Here is a 19805-nt window from a genome sequence, read left to right on the forward strand (position 1 = left end):
AATAGAGATTAAAAAATTTATTCTTGTATTTGAGAGCATCTCGGCCTGGTTGTACTAGAGCAGCTCGTTTTGTGTTACGTAACTTACGTTCAATGAAAAAAGTGGGGGGACAATCGATGTGTTGTCCCCCCCTTAATAAAAAGTGTGGGGGGACATTTTCCCTCCGCCCCCCACCAATCGACGCCCATACCCCCTTTCAAATAACACAGCCCTCTTTCCAGTGGAGTCAGCTCCTGTCAAAGTTCACTGTCGGGAACCCAAAATTTTGGCCCTAACACTTACCGTCACACACCAAATCAACTTATCCAATAAATTAGAGAAGGCTGCGGGAGGCGAACCACAGCTAACCTTATCTATTCTTCTTAACACTCTAACCATGCCAAAATGCAATAAAATCATTCAAATGTACAAATATTATATATTCAAGAGGTCTTCAAAATTTCATCCACCACCCTCTGTTCAAGATGGTGTCCTGAGGGCATGGAGAGAAGATATCCCATGCTCTGACCCCACGTCCAAATCCTGCCATCGGCCTCGTGATCTTATTTGTGGTTGTCACCAAGATGGTGACAAAATGGCTCCATTTGCTACCAGGCTTGGCCACACAACAGCGCTCTGGGATTTTCATGGGGCACGGGTTTTTGGGAACGCTCTCCAGCCATGAATGTGTGTTGGAATCCAATCGAGCTTTGTTATTTAGTGGAGTGCCAGGGCTACCCAGATGATGTTGGATGGGCCCTAGCACATATATTTACACTTCGAGCTACATGCCAATATGTTCTGACTCGTAATGTCCTCTGTTCCCCGACATCCCAAAGGACTTTGGTGAGCACACGGTGAACTAACTGAGGTTGCAGCATTTTGTTGCGGTTGTAGTGAGGTCGAAGAAGCGCTATGGTGTTCATGGTAAGGACGTTAAAGCATTGGGAGCGGTTGTGGTGAGGAGGCTGAAGCGTTTGTAGTGAGGATTTGTTTGTGGTGAAAAGGTCGAGCGTAGGTTACTGTGGGGATTTTTAGGAGGTGTTGTGGTGATTTATATGAAGGGTGTAGCATATTGGTAAGGATGGTGAAGGTTGTAGCATCATGGTGAGCATGGTGAGGGTCTGAGGTGAAACGTCCATTGGTGAATGGTGCGCAGTTTGAATGGGGAAGTGGCGTGCATATGCTCATGATGCTCCAAGGGTGGTGCCACTGTCCAGTATGTGCATGCATGTGGTGGAGAGATCGTGTGTGAAGTAAAGTAAAATAAAATAGATGAAAGAATAGCAAATGGAACAAGAAAAAGAGCAATCAGGGATTGCAGACCCTCACCAGGACTTATTTTGTGTGGCATTTGTGTACTGATGTGTTTCGTAATTAATAAGAGACATACTTAGAACTGCCATTTTATAACTGCTGGCAGTGATGCCCATTTCAGCCATTTCAGAGATTTTTGAAGGATTTAAAAAAATCAACAAAACCAATATGGATGCTGAATCACATGACCAATGACATCATCAAAAAAAAAATTGTGGACCATTTTATCCCGAGATGGCACTTAAAATTTTTTCATACTGATCAGATGTAACGTTATACATATGCAATGACGTCATAACGAGGGCACCTTTGACGTCATAATAAATTACTCTCATTCCCCATGGGGAGTACTTGCTATGTGCTAAGTTTCAATTTTTCCTTGGTGCGGTTTCAGAGATACAGAGGTCCAACGTTTTTCCATTTTCCCAACATGACTGCAACACCACGTGACCGATGATGTCAAAATCATCATTACAACATTGCACATGAGTCGTCACACCAATGGTGAAAATTTCGTCTCAATCCGAGAAGCGGTTGCGAGGAAAAACATGAAAGTTCTGTGCGGACAAACAAACAAACAGACAAACGGACCCAATATTCAATACCCTCTCCTTCAGCGAGAGTAACTTTCCCATTCGTATATTTACACTACCCATGCCCCAGGACCTGTAACTCAAGGGGAAAATGTCTGCATGGGCAACAGCGAATATCCAGCACAGTACAACATCTTGGTTGCCATTGATGGCTTTCTCTCACCAGGCTGCTGGAGGTAGCTCACCCCATCATGGCAGGCCATATGCCATATCACAGTCCATGTGAACTGGCCTTTATACTTGCCCTCTTCTGGGCTGCTTGCATGCAGTCCTCGGTGGTGTGGCTTGGTCTTCGACCCTCTCCGGGATTTTGGAACTGCTATGGTGCCACAGAGCAAGTGGTCCTGGGACAAATGACAAGGGTAAGCAACAGGCACTGCATGGCAAGGCAAACAAAGCATGGAAAAGGCAATGAAGTAAAGCAAGGCAATGAGTAAATGCATAGGGAAGGCATACCAGACCAGCAGGTGATGCTGGCTGGCCTCATGGTGGTCTTTTTCTGTCGTGGGGGGCAGGAAGGTGCAGTGGCACATTCGGCGGCCAGTTTCAGCCCTAACCTAAATCTATCTACCCCGCTCATTCCTTTAACAATACCTTTGCCCCCTTTAATCCACTAAACAAACTCTAATTGAACTCTTTCCCCTCTAAGCCCCGCAAGCTAATTTTTCCTTCACGGGTCCTTTACAAGATTAAAAAAAATTATGTGGGGGCATAAAACACTTCCCTGCACCCACTAAGGATCATTTAATATTACTTTTCGGACAGCTACAAAAGCTGAGGCAACATAGAGCAATTTACAAAAACGAAATACAAAAAAATCCACCTTTTTTTCAAAATTTATTTTTCCCTTCAACGCTTTTCGGCACTCACTGATGAACCTCCGAAGGTTGGACGAAGGTCCGTTTGAGCATCTCTGGGAAAAATGGCGACACAGAGAGACAGACAAACATCTCTCTTGTAGTAGAGACGAGCAGGGACCCATGGAAATTCCACGTCATGTAAAATGTGACTTCAAGAATTCAATTCTCCCCCCTTCTCTCGCACCCTCTCATCCGCTCCACCCCCACTCTCCTCACTCTCCCCAATTTCTCTCCCCCTCCCTCCTCCTCCCCCAAACTCTCTGCTCCCCCACCCTTTCCCTCTTCCCCCATATTTCCCTACTTTCACCCGCACTCTCTCAACCCACCCCACCCCCACCCTCTCCTTCCCCCCCCCCCCTTTCCTCTCTTTCCAATTTTTTTCTCCCCCCCCCCCACCCTCACCCCTGCTGCTGGCTCGGAAGAGCTTTCAGAGTGATCCTATATACACTACCGGTCAAAAGTTTTAGAACACCCCCATTTTTCCATGAAATTTAAGCAGTTTAATGTTTCAATGTTCTCTGAAATCGAAGCATAGAACAAATAAACAATTGCAGATAAAAAATAAATCATGGAATCGTTTTGTTGAACAAAATTTCATCTAAATTTTTGACTCATCAAAGTCGCCACCTTTTGGAGATATAACAGCCGAACATACTCGTGGAATTCTTTCCACAATGGAAATCAAATATTGTTCGGAAAGTTCTTCCCAACACTGTTGCAGAAGTTCCCACAAATGTGTTGCACTTGTAGGTTGCTTTGCTTTCACCCTTCTGTCCAGTTCATCCCAAACCAGCTCGATGGGGTTTAAGGCTGGAGACTGCTGGCCATTCCATGATTTGAAGCCGACAGTCTTGTTCTTTTCTTCTAAGGTAGTTCTGACATAGCCTGGAGGTATATTTTGGGTTGTTATCTTGCTGTAGGATGAACCCCTGACCAACTAGGCGTAGACCAGAGGGTATTGCATGGCACTGCAAAATGCTGTGGGCACCCTTATGGTTCAGGGTGCCAGTCACTCTGTGCAAGTCGCCGACTCTGGATCCAGCAAAAGAGCCCCAGCTCATCACGCTCCCTCCTCCATGTTTGACAGTTGGTGTCACACACTGAGGAACCATTATTTCGCTTACTCGACGACATACAAAAACCCTGCGTGATGAACCGAAGATTTCAAATTTTGATTCATCGGTCCACAAGACTTTCTTCCAGTTTTCAGTCGTCCATTGGCGGTGCTTCATGGCCCAGGCAAGCCTTTTTTCTTTTCTTGCTATCTTAGCAATGGCTTTCTCACTGCCACTCGACCTGTCAAACCTGCAGCTCGAAGTCTTAACTTCACAGTTGAAACTGAGACTTCCTTACTTCGACCAGTGTTAAGCTGTGCTTGAAGCTGCTGTCCTGTGAGCCGCCTATCACGCAAGCTGTTGACTCTCAGAAACTTGTCTTATGATTGTGTTGTTGCTTTGGGTCTGCCAGACGTCTTCCTGTCAGAGTTTCTTCCAGTTTCCAAGTGCCTTTTGATGGTGTAGGGAACTGTACTCACCCTGGCTTGCTTTGAAATTTCTCTAAAGGAAAGACCTACACTTTTAAGGGTTATAATGGTCTCTCTGTCTTCCTTTGTTAATTGTCTTTTTCTCACCATTATGATAGCAATATACGACTTCCTGCAGTGCAATATTGTCCAAATAATGCTTCAGAGGGTGTAGCAACACGATCTGTTCCAACACTGCTTGTATACAGACAGAGGGTTTGTAACAAATCAACAAAAGTTTGGACACCTGTAGGAATTGTTTGCATCAACTTTCAAGGCTTAATTTACTTCCATTTCTGCAGAACAGCTGCAGTTGCTAACCCATTACTTGTTCCCTGAAAAGGGACTTTTTTAACAACTCTGAAATTTACATTATTTTTCAGTTTTTGGGAAACTAAACTTCTTTTTTAACCTCTGGCAGTTAACTGCTTAACTTTGAACCATTTCAGGTTATTCACTAGACTTGAACTGCTTAAATTTCAGTAAAAACTGGAAAAATGGGGGGTGTTGTAAAACTTTTTACCAGTAGTGTAGTACTTCAAAAGCTTTCAAAGAAGTATCACTGCAATGCAACGATGATGCGGCGCTAACAGCGTGACTATATACGTTGGTTCATCGTTTAACAATGGTGGAACACTGTGGTCAGGAAAACTTAAGAACAAGAGAAAACTAGCAATAATAGAATGTAGATGAAACCAAGTCAAATATCATGAAACGCAATGATCTTAAATAGGACAAGAGGGGGTTGAAGTTCAATCTACCCCTTCTGTATACTTGTGGCATTCAAAATGTTATTGTGACGACATACTCATGATAATGCCACCATTTCTCTGATTTAATATCCTGTAACTACTCAATACAAAAGTTGGCCTATACCTTACCTGTGCGTCAGCCAAGACTAATGAAAGAATCTTGTTGGCAACAGGTTTTACTGGACTCATCTGCTCTTCACATCTTAATTACAAATACTACCAACATTGTTTTACACTGTGCGTCCTTTCTTCTCCTTTATCACTCCGTTTGTATTCCATGTTGGGAAACCTGGTGGCAAACAAACCAACAAACAGAGAAAGCAACAAATCCTGAAGAGCTCCAGAAGGTGAGTGGTGGACGGGATACGGTTGGGAGTAGTGAAGGATGCTTGCTGCTGCAGGAGGTAAATGACAGGGCAAAGAGCTAAGCGCCGGTTCCGCCTCGTCCTTGACGGGTTAATTAGGACGTACCGTCACTCCCGCTGTGCAGAGTGGCCAGTTGCAACCCCCTGGTGTTTTGGTAGATTTGGGAGTGAAAGGGGTTCCTGGAAGAAGGGAGGAACATCGTTCATTGTCGAGATGGGAAGTGTGTTCGGTGGAGAGATCCAAACCACAGCACCATTATCGGTGAACAAGCGCTTGTGTGCTCATTGATACCAAGACCCAAACATTAATAATCGGTCGAATATTCATGTGCAAGACATATATCGTGTTGAAGGGTCTTCAGCTGATCTTGTGGCCTGGTTAACCGATGCTGACCTTTCTGAACACAATCTCAATTGTCCACTTCTGATATAATTTGTTAAAAACCCTGCTGTTTCCATTTTGCCACAGGTTGCGAGGGTTATCTCAGAGGGAGTGTACTCACCTTTAAGCTGTATAGTGTGGGTTTGATTCCTGACCCAACGATAAACTGTTGGATTGTGTGTACTTCATACATAGGCCGTTGCATAACAAAGTGTGTCGTCCCTCGGATGGGTGCTTCGCTGCACGTCCTGTCTGAAAGCATGAGCTGGTGAACACAAAAGATCACACGATGTCTTTCGCAAAGAGTTGAACATTGTGTGCTGTCAATCTTGCCCGTTTCCAAATTTGTACCCTAACCCGTCACATGCGACTTTGGTAGGGTCACTGGAATCATGCATGTGCTGGCGTTGCACCACAAAGGTCCACGTTTCCCAGAAGACAATGAAGCAACAATTGTGCAGCAAGAGGACTTGAAGACCAAGTTGGAACATTTACATCTCAAGTCTGACGGCCCAATGGTAATGAAAAAGCCAGTACTTCTCTCTCTCTATATATGGAGGAAGAGTAAAGTTTATCCTCCATGAGGTCTTTCTGCAACAATGTTTTGTGGGGGGGGGGGGGGGTTCCTCCTTGTAATTTATCATCAAAAGGATTTTGTTTTCAGTGTAATTACCAACAACATCAAGAACGTTTCCTCCAGCCATCGCAAATGCGGTCCTCATTTTTATCATTATGTTGAATTTCAACATCCTTTGGTCTGGAAGAACAGGCCAGAAACATGTTTTGTTTTTGCTTTTACTCTTTTCTCTGTTACGATCAGGTCTTCTTCAACACGAGTCCACATTGACATGATCGTAAGACAAGTCTATTTCCAGGCACAAATACCATATTTCTGGACATTCATTCTGATGCCATGCAACCCTCCATTTCATTCCCATGAGCATGCTTGCCTTAGCAACCATTTTTCTGATAACATTTCTTGCATCGATACACACTACAACACCAGCCGGTGCACACCGTCCCTCGTATAACGTGCTCACTTGCACATGCTCACCTCTCACTTCGGCAGCCACATCAGTGGAACGCAAATGAGGTAGGGGAGAGATCTCCCACCTTTTCTTGAAGAGAATACTTTTAGACCAGCACACATTACCAGCTCCAAGGCAATGAAGTACAGTCATATAAAAACAATCACAATGTACTCATTTATCTGAAGTAGCGTGAGAATACATACGCAAGCTGCATGAAATGGTATGGATTTTTAAAAAAGGAAGGAAAATGGGTAATCTGTTCCATTCTTATTCATGAAAGGTTTACAAGATATAGGATAATTGCAGACAAGACTCTTCTTCAATGAAAGGGGTACAATGTAGAGGACATGTCACAAAGACAATAATATTGCATTAATTGATAATTATTATCAAACATTTGAGGATGTACAGAAATTTATCTTTGTATATGGGCACAGAATATTTTAATGAGGCACTGACTTCAAAAAACAAGCTTGTCCATTGTGAATCAGCCCCAGTAGGTAACCAAGCACGAAACAACATGAATGAGAATTCCCAATAAACAAACGATATGACATAACACCACGTGATCTCTCGCTGCAAGGTTATTGGTTGCATTTGTTTTTCGTGTTACAGCTTGTTTGCTAAATCAAACCATGTTGGTATTATATGCCCCGGTTGTTTGAGGGATGAGGCTCGTTCTTCTCGCAAGACAGTACACCACCTATTTTGGACCATGTCATGCAGCGTATAATGGTCTTTAACTTAAATCCTCATTTGAAACATAACTTTAATGTGTTTATCTGCAGGGATTTTTTTTTTTTTTTGCCAGAGTTGGTCACAACTTTGTTTTGAAAAATCCATTATCAAATTCCCTCCGTCTGTCAAATCAAATTCACATCTTATCAATATTTCAGATTTACCATTTCAAGCTTGTGTTCAGTATAATATTCACCGTAATAATGTGACTACATGGAATCTTGCTAACTATGTGAAAGCTACAACTCTTGTTGTTTACACATGCATGACATCAGACGACAGCATCTTATTCTTTGCTCCGACAGCACTCACAAAAGTTAAACAACTTTCTCTTCTTCACTTAACTAAACGCATGCGTGCTTAATAGCTCATATGGTACATTTGTGTATGCAGTACTTGTTCCTTGTTATTCACTGGAAGATAGCTTTTGGGTGCTAAACTAAGGGGTAGGACATAGTTGTTTAGTTAAAATGAGTTTAAAAAAGGGACATCAAAAAAAAAAAAAAGAGGAAAAAGCGACCTGACTTTATCATTAAAGGACAATATAAATGAGACACAAATTTCATCGACGACTGTTATTGACAATCAATTTCAGGCCCTTGACCGACTGATCACCCTTTATAACTCATCTAACAATTGATGATGCTGTTACATCGTTGGACGGGAATGAAAAGTGTTGGAATCGAATCTGGAAAGCTGTAGTAACGGGCCGGATGCCAAAGGCGCTGAGCCAAAGTGTACACGATGTTGAGTGACATGGCTGTGCGTAACTGGAGAGGCATTTGACCATCTGAACAGAGGGCAGCTCTTCCGTCCATTAATCATACATTGGATTAGTCAGGTTCCCAAGCCTCAATGGCATCTTAAAAGGATGGCTATTTGTTTGCATCGCACTCAGCAGTCCAAAGCTATGAGGTGAAGACCGAGCAGGGTGGACGAGGGACAGAATAGCTGGCTTTGCATCAAAAAGCCTTGTCCATCCAGAGAGGGGAAGGAAGGGCAGAGATAAGAGGGCAGAGAGACCAATTCCAGCTTGGCGTTTGTAGTCTGCAAATGGCATGCGGCACGTCGGTAAAAGTGCTTAAATATTTGCCCAGGGTTAGAGAGAATCAATGTTTAAAGGAAGCTGTGATGGCCGGCGGTGGAAACATGGCAATAATATGGGGCAGGTTCCGGCTCCACATAAGCACGAATAAACTGGCAGGTTGTCACAGCTGCCACGCCATACAGATACTGCACGTCTTGTTCTGGATTGACCCCAATGGAACGTGGCGTTCCTGACAAACAGAAAGGCAAAGAAGTGGAGAGTACAAGCATGACCACACTCGCCTTTTGCTGCTTTGAAATGGAATTCTTGTGCAGGATAACTTGTAAGGAAAGGGTAGTAAAAAATTTTTTTCAAAAGAACTCCCATATCTGTTGCCTGGATCTCACCAAAAATCTAATCTTGTTCTTGTGCATATGTTGTGGTTTTGTCTAATTATTTCGCTTGAAGATGATAAGTTTCCCATCCCTGTCGGTAATTGTCATTTTGTGTCCAGTTTTTACTGATTGGCTGTCTTGGTGGACTCGCTTGGCATCCTCATCATTTTTTGCACTTCCTTGATGGACAGATAAGCCGCACTGGCTATCACTACGGTCTGTGAAAAGTTACTTATAAATCCTTCTGCTTGGCAAATGTGTCCTGTTTATCCCCAGTTGAAGGTAACTCTGTGGTCAAAAAACTTTGGACTTCTGAGCCTTTGTTCTCAGACAAAAATCTCGTTTGGTGCCTTCGGTTTTTCACCATTTGTACGATCTTAGCATATTTTGAACATGATGTCCCAGCTATAGGCTACACTCAGTTCTTCTCCATTTTCAATACACAGAACAACCATTGCAGCAAGCAGAATCAGAGATCATTTCCTTACTTCTGATACGCATCAGCTGAATACCTTTTAAAACACAGGTGGCAAGGCTCATGGAAGAGCTGATATAAGGATACCAAGATTTCTGGTGCTGTGTGTTGAGAAGTTTACATGCGTTCAACTCAATAATCGATTATAATAAAGTTGGCTTTTAATGTTTTTCATATTGTTGTGTGGTTGATTGTAAACGTGTCACCTGTGATGTTGTGCATGCAGTTTAAAATACGTATAAAAACTAGAGAGTTTATGGAACACCTTACCCCATGCAATCTTGAGAAAAACTCCATGGGAAGGGTCTTTTCAACTTTTGATTTGCGTTTCTGAACAAGATCTATATTAGCTTTGTTCTTGAACACTGTGCAACAGGTGCGATGGTGACAATATGAAGCTGATGGGTCAAACGGAACAGTCCAGAGCTAAACCTTCTGCCAACTCTTCTTGGAGAAACTGATAATTTTGGAACGATCCTTGAGAGAAAAAAAAAATAATGAACTTAAACAGATATTTTGGACAAAGTTAACTCTGTGATTGGTCGAGACGGCGAACAATTTTGCCCAAGTATTGCTAAACTGTAGTTTTTTGGAAGTGCCAACAAAGCGATTTGTGTTCTACAGGGTGGCTTGAAAGTCGCTTTACCCCTCCACAGTAAAGCATTTGTTCTTGAATTCATAATATACAGGTTTTATTGTGCGGTACTTACAATACTTAATCAGTTATTATCTGTATAAAAAGCGACTTTCAGGCCACTCTGTATAGTATTCAAACATCCTTACGATAATCCACGAACTGGTGTTTGTGTGTTTCTTTGTCATGCTGCTCCTCCTACAGTCCTGGCTCAATTTCATCCAGACTTGCTACAGAGGATCAGCATGACCCTATTTAATGTATAGGGGTGCTTTTATATTTGCCGGTAGTCTTAAGGGGAATGGGTGGGGGGGGGGGGAACGCAAATTCTCTATGAAAATGTGTATTGTGTAGCGCCACCTCTAGGTGGGGGAGGGTATCACAAGTCTCCACCATTTACAGCATGGTCTTCCTGTCCCCACATTTTCCAGTGCAGTGAGGTGATTTGAATTATAGGCAGTAGGTATGTCTTTGATTCATGCACATCACCTGGGTTATTTTGTTTTTGCATATACAGAGCTGTCAGTTGGAATTTTATTACCGTTGTTGATGCACCACCTGTTACACCACATTATTTAACATGTTTGGTGAGTTATTCATGCTTGTTAGTCCAGCAGGAGGGAGCTTGACCCAAAATTCCGGGATATAGTTATTTTCTTTGTTGATTATCATAGTATAGGACCTAAGTAATGATATCTAGGTGGGTGTGAAGTTCTCACCCTTGGGCAATTTCATATATTCAACATTTTCAAAATGGCCATCATTCGGATAATTGTCCGCCATTCGTTTTACAGATATATTGACTATTAAGACATATAAGGCCGACATTTTGTGATATAAACCCATATTTTATAACTTAAATTATCAAATAAAAGTGATGTATACATTATATAAATTGTTACGGCTGTGGAAATTCGCAAACCACCATTCAGGGCCAGTAGGTGAGATATCTCGAAGTACATGTGTAGTTAGCCCCAAACCCATTGTCTGGAGGGGTTTTTATGTGATTCATTCGGGCTGCGACGCTTTGAGATAGCCACTTTTCTGTTCTATCTTTATTTTGAACCAACCACGTCTCAACCACAATCACACAACAACCACCTTAACCACCACGCCAGCCATTGTCACCAACTACAACCACGCTCCAACCCTCAGACAACAACAACAACGCCAACAGCCACGACCTTTTCCTTCACAACTCAATCCCGCAAACATCGCATCACCGTCATTCCTAAACGGCACCATAACCATCAAACCACCACCGAAAACCCTCCACCACCCTCACCTCTCTCCTTCTACGGCCATTCCCGCACCACCTGTGAACACTGAGCGTCAGGCTGTCTTGGGCCCGTTCAGCGATATGCACCGAGCCGCGAGCGCAAATAGCGGCCTTTCCAAGGAAAATTCGGATCAGGAACGCCACACGCCCACTTTTTCTCCGTCCAATTAGCAAGCGCGGAGCGGCTTGGCCCCGCCTCCAGGCACGTCTGTAGGAAATCGATATATGCAAATTCTAGGATCAAGGGAGATTCACGCCCCCTTTCCTCCTACCAATGGGCGAGCGTGGCTCCGCCCCCGAGGTCATCCTGATCCGGATATTTGCATATTGTTTTCTCCTGCCGGCCTATAAAACGGCGAGCGCAAGGCGAATCAGGGCAGAGTGAGTCAGTTTTGGTTGGAGAGCAGAGTTGAGTAGAAAGAGTGAGTCAAGTCATCAGTGTGGCAGAGAGTCGAGTCGGGTGGCGAAGTCATTGGTGTGTCATCGAGTTGGGTTCTGGAGTCGGCTGAGAAGAGATGCGGGAAGAGGAAAAAGAGCTCGGGTCCGAGGCGAGAAGGACGGCGGTCGGCGACGAGATTGCGGTGTGAGATTGCTCGTCGCGGGACCCAAGCGAGCCAGCCATTCTCCCTCCCCCAGGGCATCAACAATCCCCCCTTTCCCCCGCGCTGAGATAGTGCAACAAGGGGGCCCCGTTCCCACCCCACTCCAAACGTCATGCCAACGAAACCCGCCAAGGAGCACGGAGTCGGGGCACAGCCACGCGGCCACATCTGCGGCTCGTCCACCAACGCATCACGAGGACGCGGGTAGGACCCTCCCCGGTCTCGCGGGCCTGGCCGCTCCTTCAGGTCACGCACGCATATTGGCCTACAGGCCCGTCTGCCCCCTTGTCTATGAGGGTGGCTTCTTTCCTTTGCTTTTGAGTAAATGTGTGTTGGCACCGTCTGTAAAGTGGAACTGTATAAGTGTTGCCGTGTGTGTGCATAGTCGGTAGTAACTCTGCGTCGTCGTTGCTTTTGTTTTGATTGCTATATGTGCATTTTGACTGTATATGTGTGCTTTCCGTGTGTCGCGTAATAAATGTGCTTTGTGTGAACTGTTTTCCCGTTTCGCTTCGTCTTTTCTTTATTGACCCTCCATCCTGCTTCACGTAAAGGGTTCGTAGTGGGCTTAATACGCCCGGTAATTAATCGGAACCGTCGAGGCCGACGATAACACCGCTCGGTTATCACTGTAGCAAGGAATGGACCGCTTAAGCGGTTCGTGTCCGAGTCGACCTGCGGCGAGGTACGATCGCCCGGTTTACCATCCGCGTGGGTACTTAGGTAGGTCGAGTTTGGCGAACAACCCTATCCTACGCGGGTGGCCGATTGGCACGATTGTGGTGAGGTCGAAAGGCCCACCCGTGACTGGCTCCGGACGATAGTTCCCGGAGGGTCACGACTGAATTTTCCGTCCGGTGGGCGACGCGGTCGCGATTCGAGTGACGCGGCCGTTCGCACGCCGGCGGGCGCGAATTCGCAACAATATCATTCACTTACTTTTTGTCATGGCAGCCATCTTTAATTTTAAAATGGCTGCCATAATAACTCATTTTTGACGATATTTTGGTCAATACCGGTATGTACAGTTTTAATTTATCAGAATGCATGATTATTTTAGTGTAAAACAATTCAGTTATTGATATAAATTCCCCACTTTATTATAACAATCATCATTAACATATTTTATATTTATATAATAGGATTATATATATATATATCCTAATGGACCCTGAAGTCCAGCGGAATCATGTAGATTACGTTTTACATAAATTTGGACGTGCATATTCACCTAGCACCTAATAGCACGAATAACTCTCCAAGTTTACTTTATGTAGAAGTAAGAAACCTAGTCATAGTCATATTAGTATGATCAAATTAATCATCATCAGTCTCGATCTCATCGTTCCAGTCATCATTTCTATCATCTTCATCAGCATCTTCTGCCTGAATGTGATCCCTGGTGTTCTGACTGAAACACCCATCTCCTCCTTGGCATGCGCAAAACGCAGTACAAGCCATGTTGCCATTGTGACATCCACATCTCTTAGATTTACATGGCATGTCACTGTCACAAGAGCACTTGATCATCTTCAATATCTCATCAGGTGCGAGAGTCACGTTATCAGCAACAGCAGCTGGTATCAGAGATGTGGAACCATCTCGTCTCGTCCATCCGTGTGCGAGGGGATCCATGTCAGGCGGGTTCAGCTGCAACGACTGTCTCCATATGGCTACCTGTAGATGTGCCCTGGCTGCATTTTCTCTGAATGCCTCATTTGTTGGTGGAAGGCTTTGAAGCTTTGGGGCAGCACCAATATTGCGTGATACTTTTGTGGACCACATCTTCTGTCGGGCTGCAGTCATTGAATCACACTCAGGGTGGCCATAGCAGGATAACATGAATGGTGTTGCCTGTCGGAGTACATCAGAAAGAGAGGTGGTTATGTCACCAACCTTTGAGAGAGAGTGAGTGTTCGACCTCAGAACCTTCAGAGCCTTCCCTTTCCCGATACCATGATATATTGCGACAGTGTCACATCCTGTAAGACCATGAGCTGCCAGAAGATGTCCCGTGATAGCACGATTATTGTCTCCACTGGAGTTGATGTCAATGACGGTCCTTCCTCTGATTGGGGATATCATCATGATATGTCCAGTGATATCACCTTGGAACACGAAGTGGCATAACAAGACAAATACGTCTGTGTCATTGGCTACAACCAAAACGTGAGCAGCTCCAACAGAAGCCACTTGTTGGATGATCATTGTATTTGCTTCGTCATATGTGATGGCCATCTCAACTCTTCGGGAAACTGCTCCTTGGCTGATCTCTACAGAGATTGGATCATTACCAGTGACAATGAGTTTCCCTTTCAGCACATCCTTATGAGACACAAGGTCAGCCACGATCAATTTGATCAACTGTTTCTTGTTGTTGCTCACTGTGAGTACTACTTTCTGAGGTGGCAACCTGGCTGCAGGACGTAGTGTATACACCCGGTTGGCCCCTTGGTCCCTGTCGCTTCTGCTGGACTCCTTGATGCTGCCGACATTGTATCTGTGGAAATAATTGTGAAACCAAAGTAATGCAAAGAAACACTTATACATACATGTGTATGCAAATAGAAATTAGTATGGTACAATATTATATGATTAAACCATACACTACTACTACTACCAAGGGTAAGTGAATGTTTCAGTGAATGTTTCATACATTATAATGATGATAATTGATTACAAACCTGTCAAACACGAGGTACACATCACTTGACTCCATGTGGCCTTGGATGTGATGACGGAAGTTGTTGAAGAAGTCCTGTACGATTCCACATGTTGGCCATGACACCACCCACATCACTGCACATCCATCCAAGAATGATACATCAACATGTGCATGTCGCCCTGCCACTTCAACCTTCAGATCATTCTTGAGAACTGACTTTGTCTTTGCCGCCTTCATGTTTCCGCTGTCGTCAAACATTGATGCTGGTTTTGGTGCCAGTTCATGTGCCATCAGACTACTTGTGTCAAAGTTTCGAAGACTGCACTGCAGAGCCATTGCTCTGGCATAGATCATCTCCATATCAAACATCTTCATGTCGTTGACTTTGATATGCTTTCGAGATACTGTCATTGTTGTGACACACTTGTGAATAGTTTCATGAAAGCTAGCAGGCCAACCCTTTTCAAATGACTCCATCTGCTTGGTCCCGAGGTGTACAGCATTATCCACATTGAGTGAGGGGTGTGTTGATACTTGTCCAGTGACTATATTCACCAGGCCCTCTTGGTGACACTCGGAGTGCATTGATTGGTTCAAGAGTTAACCCATGTGTTAATAATCACATGACATACACACATGCATATGTATATAATGATATATACTGTACATGTATGTATATAATGATATATACTGTACATGTATATATATATATATATATATATATATATATATATATATATATATATATATATATATATATATATATATATATATATATGACGATTCTTATATGACATGCAGAGTATGCAGTGAGCGTATTCTGTGCCTCCTGGCTTTACAAGGGGCAATGAACTCACATAGGGAAAGCAGCACAGATACAAAAGTCTACTGGTGTGGTATATGTTTACCACAAAGCATTTTCCATCAGCCTGCTAGAAGTTATGAACACACAAGAAACGTAATGTAAAGTTTGTTTTAAGGGTAGCCATTTTGAAATTCAAGACGGCTGCCAATAAAAATTCATCAATATCATGCATATTATTATTCTTTGATTTTTAAGCCCTAATGTATGAGTATTGACAGCAAAAATAACACTGTACATCTTTTGAAAGTCCATATATTGAAAAATAATGATGCGCATGTCGGCCATTTTTTAAAGTTGAATATTTCAAATTGCCCAAGGGTGAGAACTTCACACCCACCTGGATATCTTTATATAGGTCCTATAGATGCATATTCAACAGAAAAATAAAACTATATCCGTGAATTCTGGGTTAGGGTGAAAAATCGCTGTTTCACTGCCGGACTATGTACTTTGTGTCCTTTATAACTTCTCGAAAAACAGCAAGTTTCCTGTTTAGAATGATTTCCAATTTTGTTTAACTGCCAGACAGACAGACAGACAGACAGACAGACTGAAGCAATTGCTTTGCAGTGCTGTGCATATGCATGCTCAGGACGAAATTCTGTATAATTTGCCAAATTCAGAACCAAAGCACTCCTAAAATGCAGGTTTCTGTTCTGATTCATGTTCTGATTTGTGTTCTACAGTGTTCAAAAAATAAAATTCAATTGAACTGAAGTAGTTCCTTGATCATAGACAAAGACTGACAGATACAGAGAGTGAACCAATTACTTAACCCCACTTTGCGCTACGCGTGTGGGGTAACGATTAACGAGTGATTGTGGAGAAGTCTTTGACTCGACCTCTCTGTGCCCCCTTCCAAGAAGAGTACTTTGAAGTTCTGTTCAAACTTAATAAACTGATGAAGAAAAATTACAACATCCTTAATATGCACAAGAAACACTCAAGAAACTTGGAGGGTGAGTGGGAATAGCAGGGCAAACATATTGTCACGGCCCTGGCGGCGGTTAACACCGACCATTAAGTTACACATTAAAGGATATCTCAAAAACTTGTGGATGGATTTGGAAGAAACTTGGTGGGCAGGTTGGGTATGTAACAAGGAAGAATTTATTCGTTCTTGGTGAAGATTCGAATCCAGATCTTAGAATTTTTTCAGTGAATCTTCACCATTTGGTGATCGGGCTAAAACGACATATGGCATGATATTTCAAAAAGTTGTGGACGGATTTGGACGAACTTGGTGGGTACATTGGGTATGTAACAAGCATGAATTGCTTCGATTTTGGTGAAGATCCGGATCTGGATCAAATAATTTTCTTTCACTGATTCTTCACCACCGAGTGATGGGCCTAAAACGATATATAGCATGATATTTCAAAAAGTTGCGGATGGATTCGGACGAAACTTGGTGGATGAGTTGGCAAGGTAACAAGAATGAGATCGTTACATTTTAGTTCAGGTTCGAATCCAGATTCGGCCTATCAGTGGGATACAAAACATAAACTAATTAGCCTGGCAGAGGTATGCACTCTACCGAGTCCCCTTCTCGTTTTATTATGCTCTAACAGGAACACAAACAACATGGATAAATGCTATAAAAGGTGCTGTTACTGACGAGTCATCGATACACTTGCTCCTATAATAATACTATTCCTTTCATGCCTTAAAGGCACATAGAGCTGCTGAGACAGTTTCATTGGCAAGGAGTACAGTCCTGGACAGGTCGCCACTCTGACACAGGCTACCCCAAATGGTTATTACCCCAGCATGCTGGTACTCATTTTCCCGACCTCGAAAGGATGACAGGCTTAGTCAACCCCACCTGCTGTTAATTCAACAGCCGACAAGGGCTCAAACTCAGGATCCAAAGGTTCCAAGCCAGCCATCTTCACTGCTAAGCTTACATTAGGCATATGTGTGTGTGTACATATATATATATATATATATATATATATATATATATATATATATATATATATATATATATATATATATCATGTTTCCCATTTGCATCCAAGAATGCTAAAATTAGGGTTAACCATTTTAGAATTGCCTGAAGTTTGACTCTTTCACTTTAGTGCTGCAAATTGTGTTTAAAATGTTATTTGATTTTTCTCCAAGCAATGGCAGATTCAAAGTTCCCTGATCAGCGGAAGTGAGTGAATGCAAGCGAATGCGCAGCACATTCAAGGAAGGCATCAATGGGTATTCCCGATGCATTTTGAAAGTCCCAAATTGTGAAACATGTACACAGTGAGTGATATTGTGGTTGGACATTGTGGAAATTAACATTATGTCAATGTCTCAAAATAAAATACATCCACCTGTTAATCTGATTTACCGTTTCAACAAAGTTCAAGAGATCACTTGTACGATTACTTTAGAGTGGTTTAGACAAACTTCAGCTCTCTTCACATCAACGCTCCAGATCATACCCTAGTGCTGCAACAGAGTGGTACTCCGTCGTAAACACATTCACATCACCTTGAAAACAGTGTTGCAGACTCATAAAATGTCCGCATCAAATTAGTTGGCACCCATTCATGTCAACCGGACCATCTCCGTATTTGTCTCTACGTTACCAGTCACGCGTAGTTCGCCGTGCTTATGGCGTGTACGTGGGTACTTGTAGAATTAACTCTGACCTTTATCATTCTACATCAAATGTCCACATTAAATCGAGGAACCATTCACATCACCGTTACTCTTGTGCAGTTACATAGTTATAGTGGAGCAGAAAGCAGCTTAAAGTACTCCGTCATAACCTACTCCATTGTTGGTCTCTTCATACCAAAAGCCACCGGTGAGGGCGAATTGGTCATCAGAAAATGAAAGTCATAAAACAAATGTGTACTCTTATTTCAAACGTTTGCTCTTTCGCCCACCCCCCATGAGCAGGAGAGGGGTTTTGAAATCACGTGTGCGTGCGTGTGTCTGTCTGCACCATAACTTTTTACCATTTGAGCTTTTTAAAATCAAATTTTGAACAAAGCTTTATTATGAGAAAACAAATTAATAATTTGGTCAAAACGTCAAAAGGTCAAAGGCCAGCATCGCATAAGATCGTCAATTTTCATCCAATTGACCTGAAATTTAATGATCATTTGAGCTTTTCAAATCAAATTTTCAACAAAGCTTTATTATGAGAATATAGAGAAGACAAATTAAGAATTTGGTCAAAAGTCAAAGGCACCATTTGGCATACGGAAGAAGACGTCTGAAGAGAAAGCAGTTGGGCCTTGAATTTTCAGATGCTTTATAGTTTTATGTTGTTTTTTTTTCAGTGGGAATATTTTGTGGGAATTAATGAGAGGCATAAAAAAATCTGAAGTTCCTTTGCATGCGTTTGATTTTTCCTGTCTTTTTCCTGTCCATACACGCTTCCTTTTGAACTTTCAGCTTGAAATACAGTCTATGATTGAGATTGATTAGTTCCACAGCTTTGAGGTAGAAGAGATACTTGATTGTCTTGTACGAATGAGGTCCGCCAACAGTGAAAAACAGAATTAACGAGAAAGCATCTGAAAATGCAAAGCCCATCCGCTTTGGATTCGGATTTATTCTTCTTCTTCCATATGCTAAACATGAGAAAAACACTGAAAAAAGGATACAAAAAAATGACGATTTTAGGTGACCTTGACCTTTTCACCTCAAAAGTAACAGGCTTCAGGGACCCAATATGCAAACCCTGCTCAAATTAAGTCAATCGGATGAAAATTAACAATTAATTATATGCAGCCTTGACCTATAGATCTAAAAAAACAAAAAACACAATCGGCTTCAAGCTTTTGATTTGTGAACCAATGTTCAAATTCTTTAACTTTCTGGTTAACCAGATGAAAATTAACGATTTTAGGCAAGGCGTAAAGAAAACAATGTAGCACCTTTGAGCTTTGTTTCTAAAAAAAGATTGGCTTCAAGCTTTTGATTGGTGAACCAATTCAGCAGACCTGATATGCAAATTGTTTAAATTTTTGGTCAATTGGTTGAAAATTGACGATTTTATGTGATGATGACCTTTGATATTTTAAGCAAATGGGCAAATCCATGAATAGGTGGACATGGACAAAAAATTTTTTTTTTACTGCAGAAAATATTTAACTGGTGCAGTAACATTATAAGACCTGAGAGCAACTGGAAATGACAGATTTGGTATCTGGGGCCTCTCATATTTTTTCATGTGGCCCTCACAAATAAGTGCCACTGAACTGTCATCACAAACCGTGGATTTTCCTATATTTGAAAGCTCCTTGGAAACGACACAGACTGGCCTTCAGTATGAAATTTTTAACTTAGATTACAGTTAATGGATTAATTTACA

At 42.5% G+C, this 19805-nt stretch overlaps 2 protein-coding genes across 3 annotated transcripts in view; both read right to left on the reverse strand.

The window, feature by feature from the left end:
• Window positions 1–19805, reverse strand: part of RNF32 (ring finger protein 32) — a 134519-nt gene that overhangs the window by 88294 nt on the left and 26420 nt on the right. For both annotated transcript variants that reach the window (XM_085873991.1, XM_085873994.1), the window contains exon 2: window positions 2053–2233. In XM_085873991.1, the coding sequence (XP_085730117.1) occupies window positions 2053–2233 (181 nt within the window). The remainder of the gene's footprint in view (window positions 1–2052; window positions 2234–19805) is intronic.
• Window positions 13123–15201, reverse strand: LOC147030191 (uncharacterized). The gene is made up of 2 exons (XM_085872032.1): window positions 14636–15201; window positions 13123–14451 (listed from the first exon to the last, which is right to left on the reverse strand). Exons 1-2 carry the CDS (start codon window positions 15199–15201, stop codon window positions 13269–13271), a joined length of 1749 nt encoding a protein of 582 aa, XP_085728158.1. The 3' UTR covers window positions 13123–13268.

The sequence above is a fragment of the Eptatretus burgeri genome, chromosome 3 (genome assembly GCF_056783735.1).
Source record: "Eptatretus burgeri isolate ZD-2024b chromosome 3, Ebu_testis_v1, whole genome shotgun sequence".
NCBI lineage: Eukaryota > Metazoa > Chordata > Myxini > Myxiniformes > Myxinidae > Eptatretus > Eptatretus burgeri.

Excerpts from the sequence above, each read along its gene's own strand:
- LOC147030191 (XM_085872032.1), bottom strand. The coding sequence starts at position 15,201 with ATGCACTCCGAGTGTCACCAAGAGGGCCTGGTGAATATAGTCACTGGA. Across the intron at positions 14,452-14,635 it reads GTGTACCTCGTGTTTGACAG|ATACAATGTCGGCAGCATCA; the intron begins GTTTGTAATCAA and ends TTATTTCCACAG.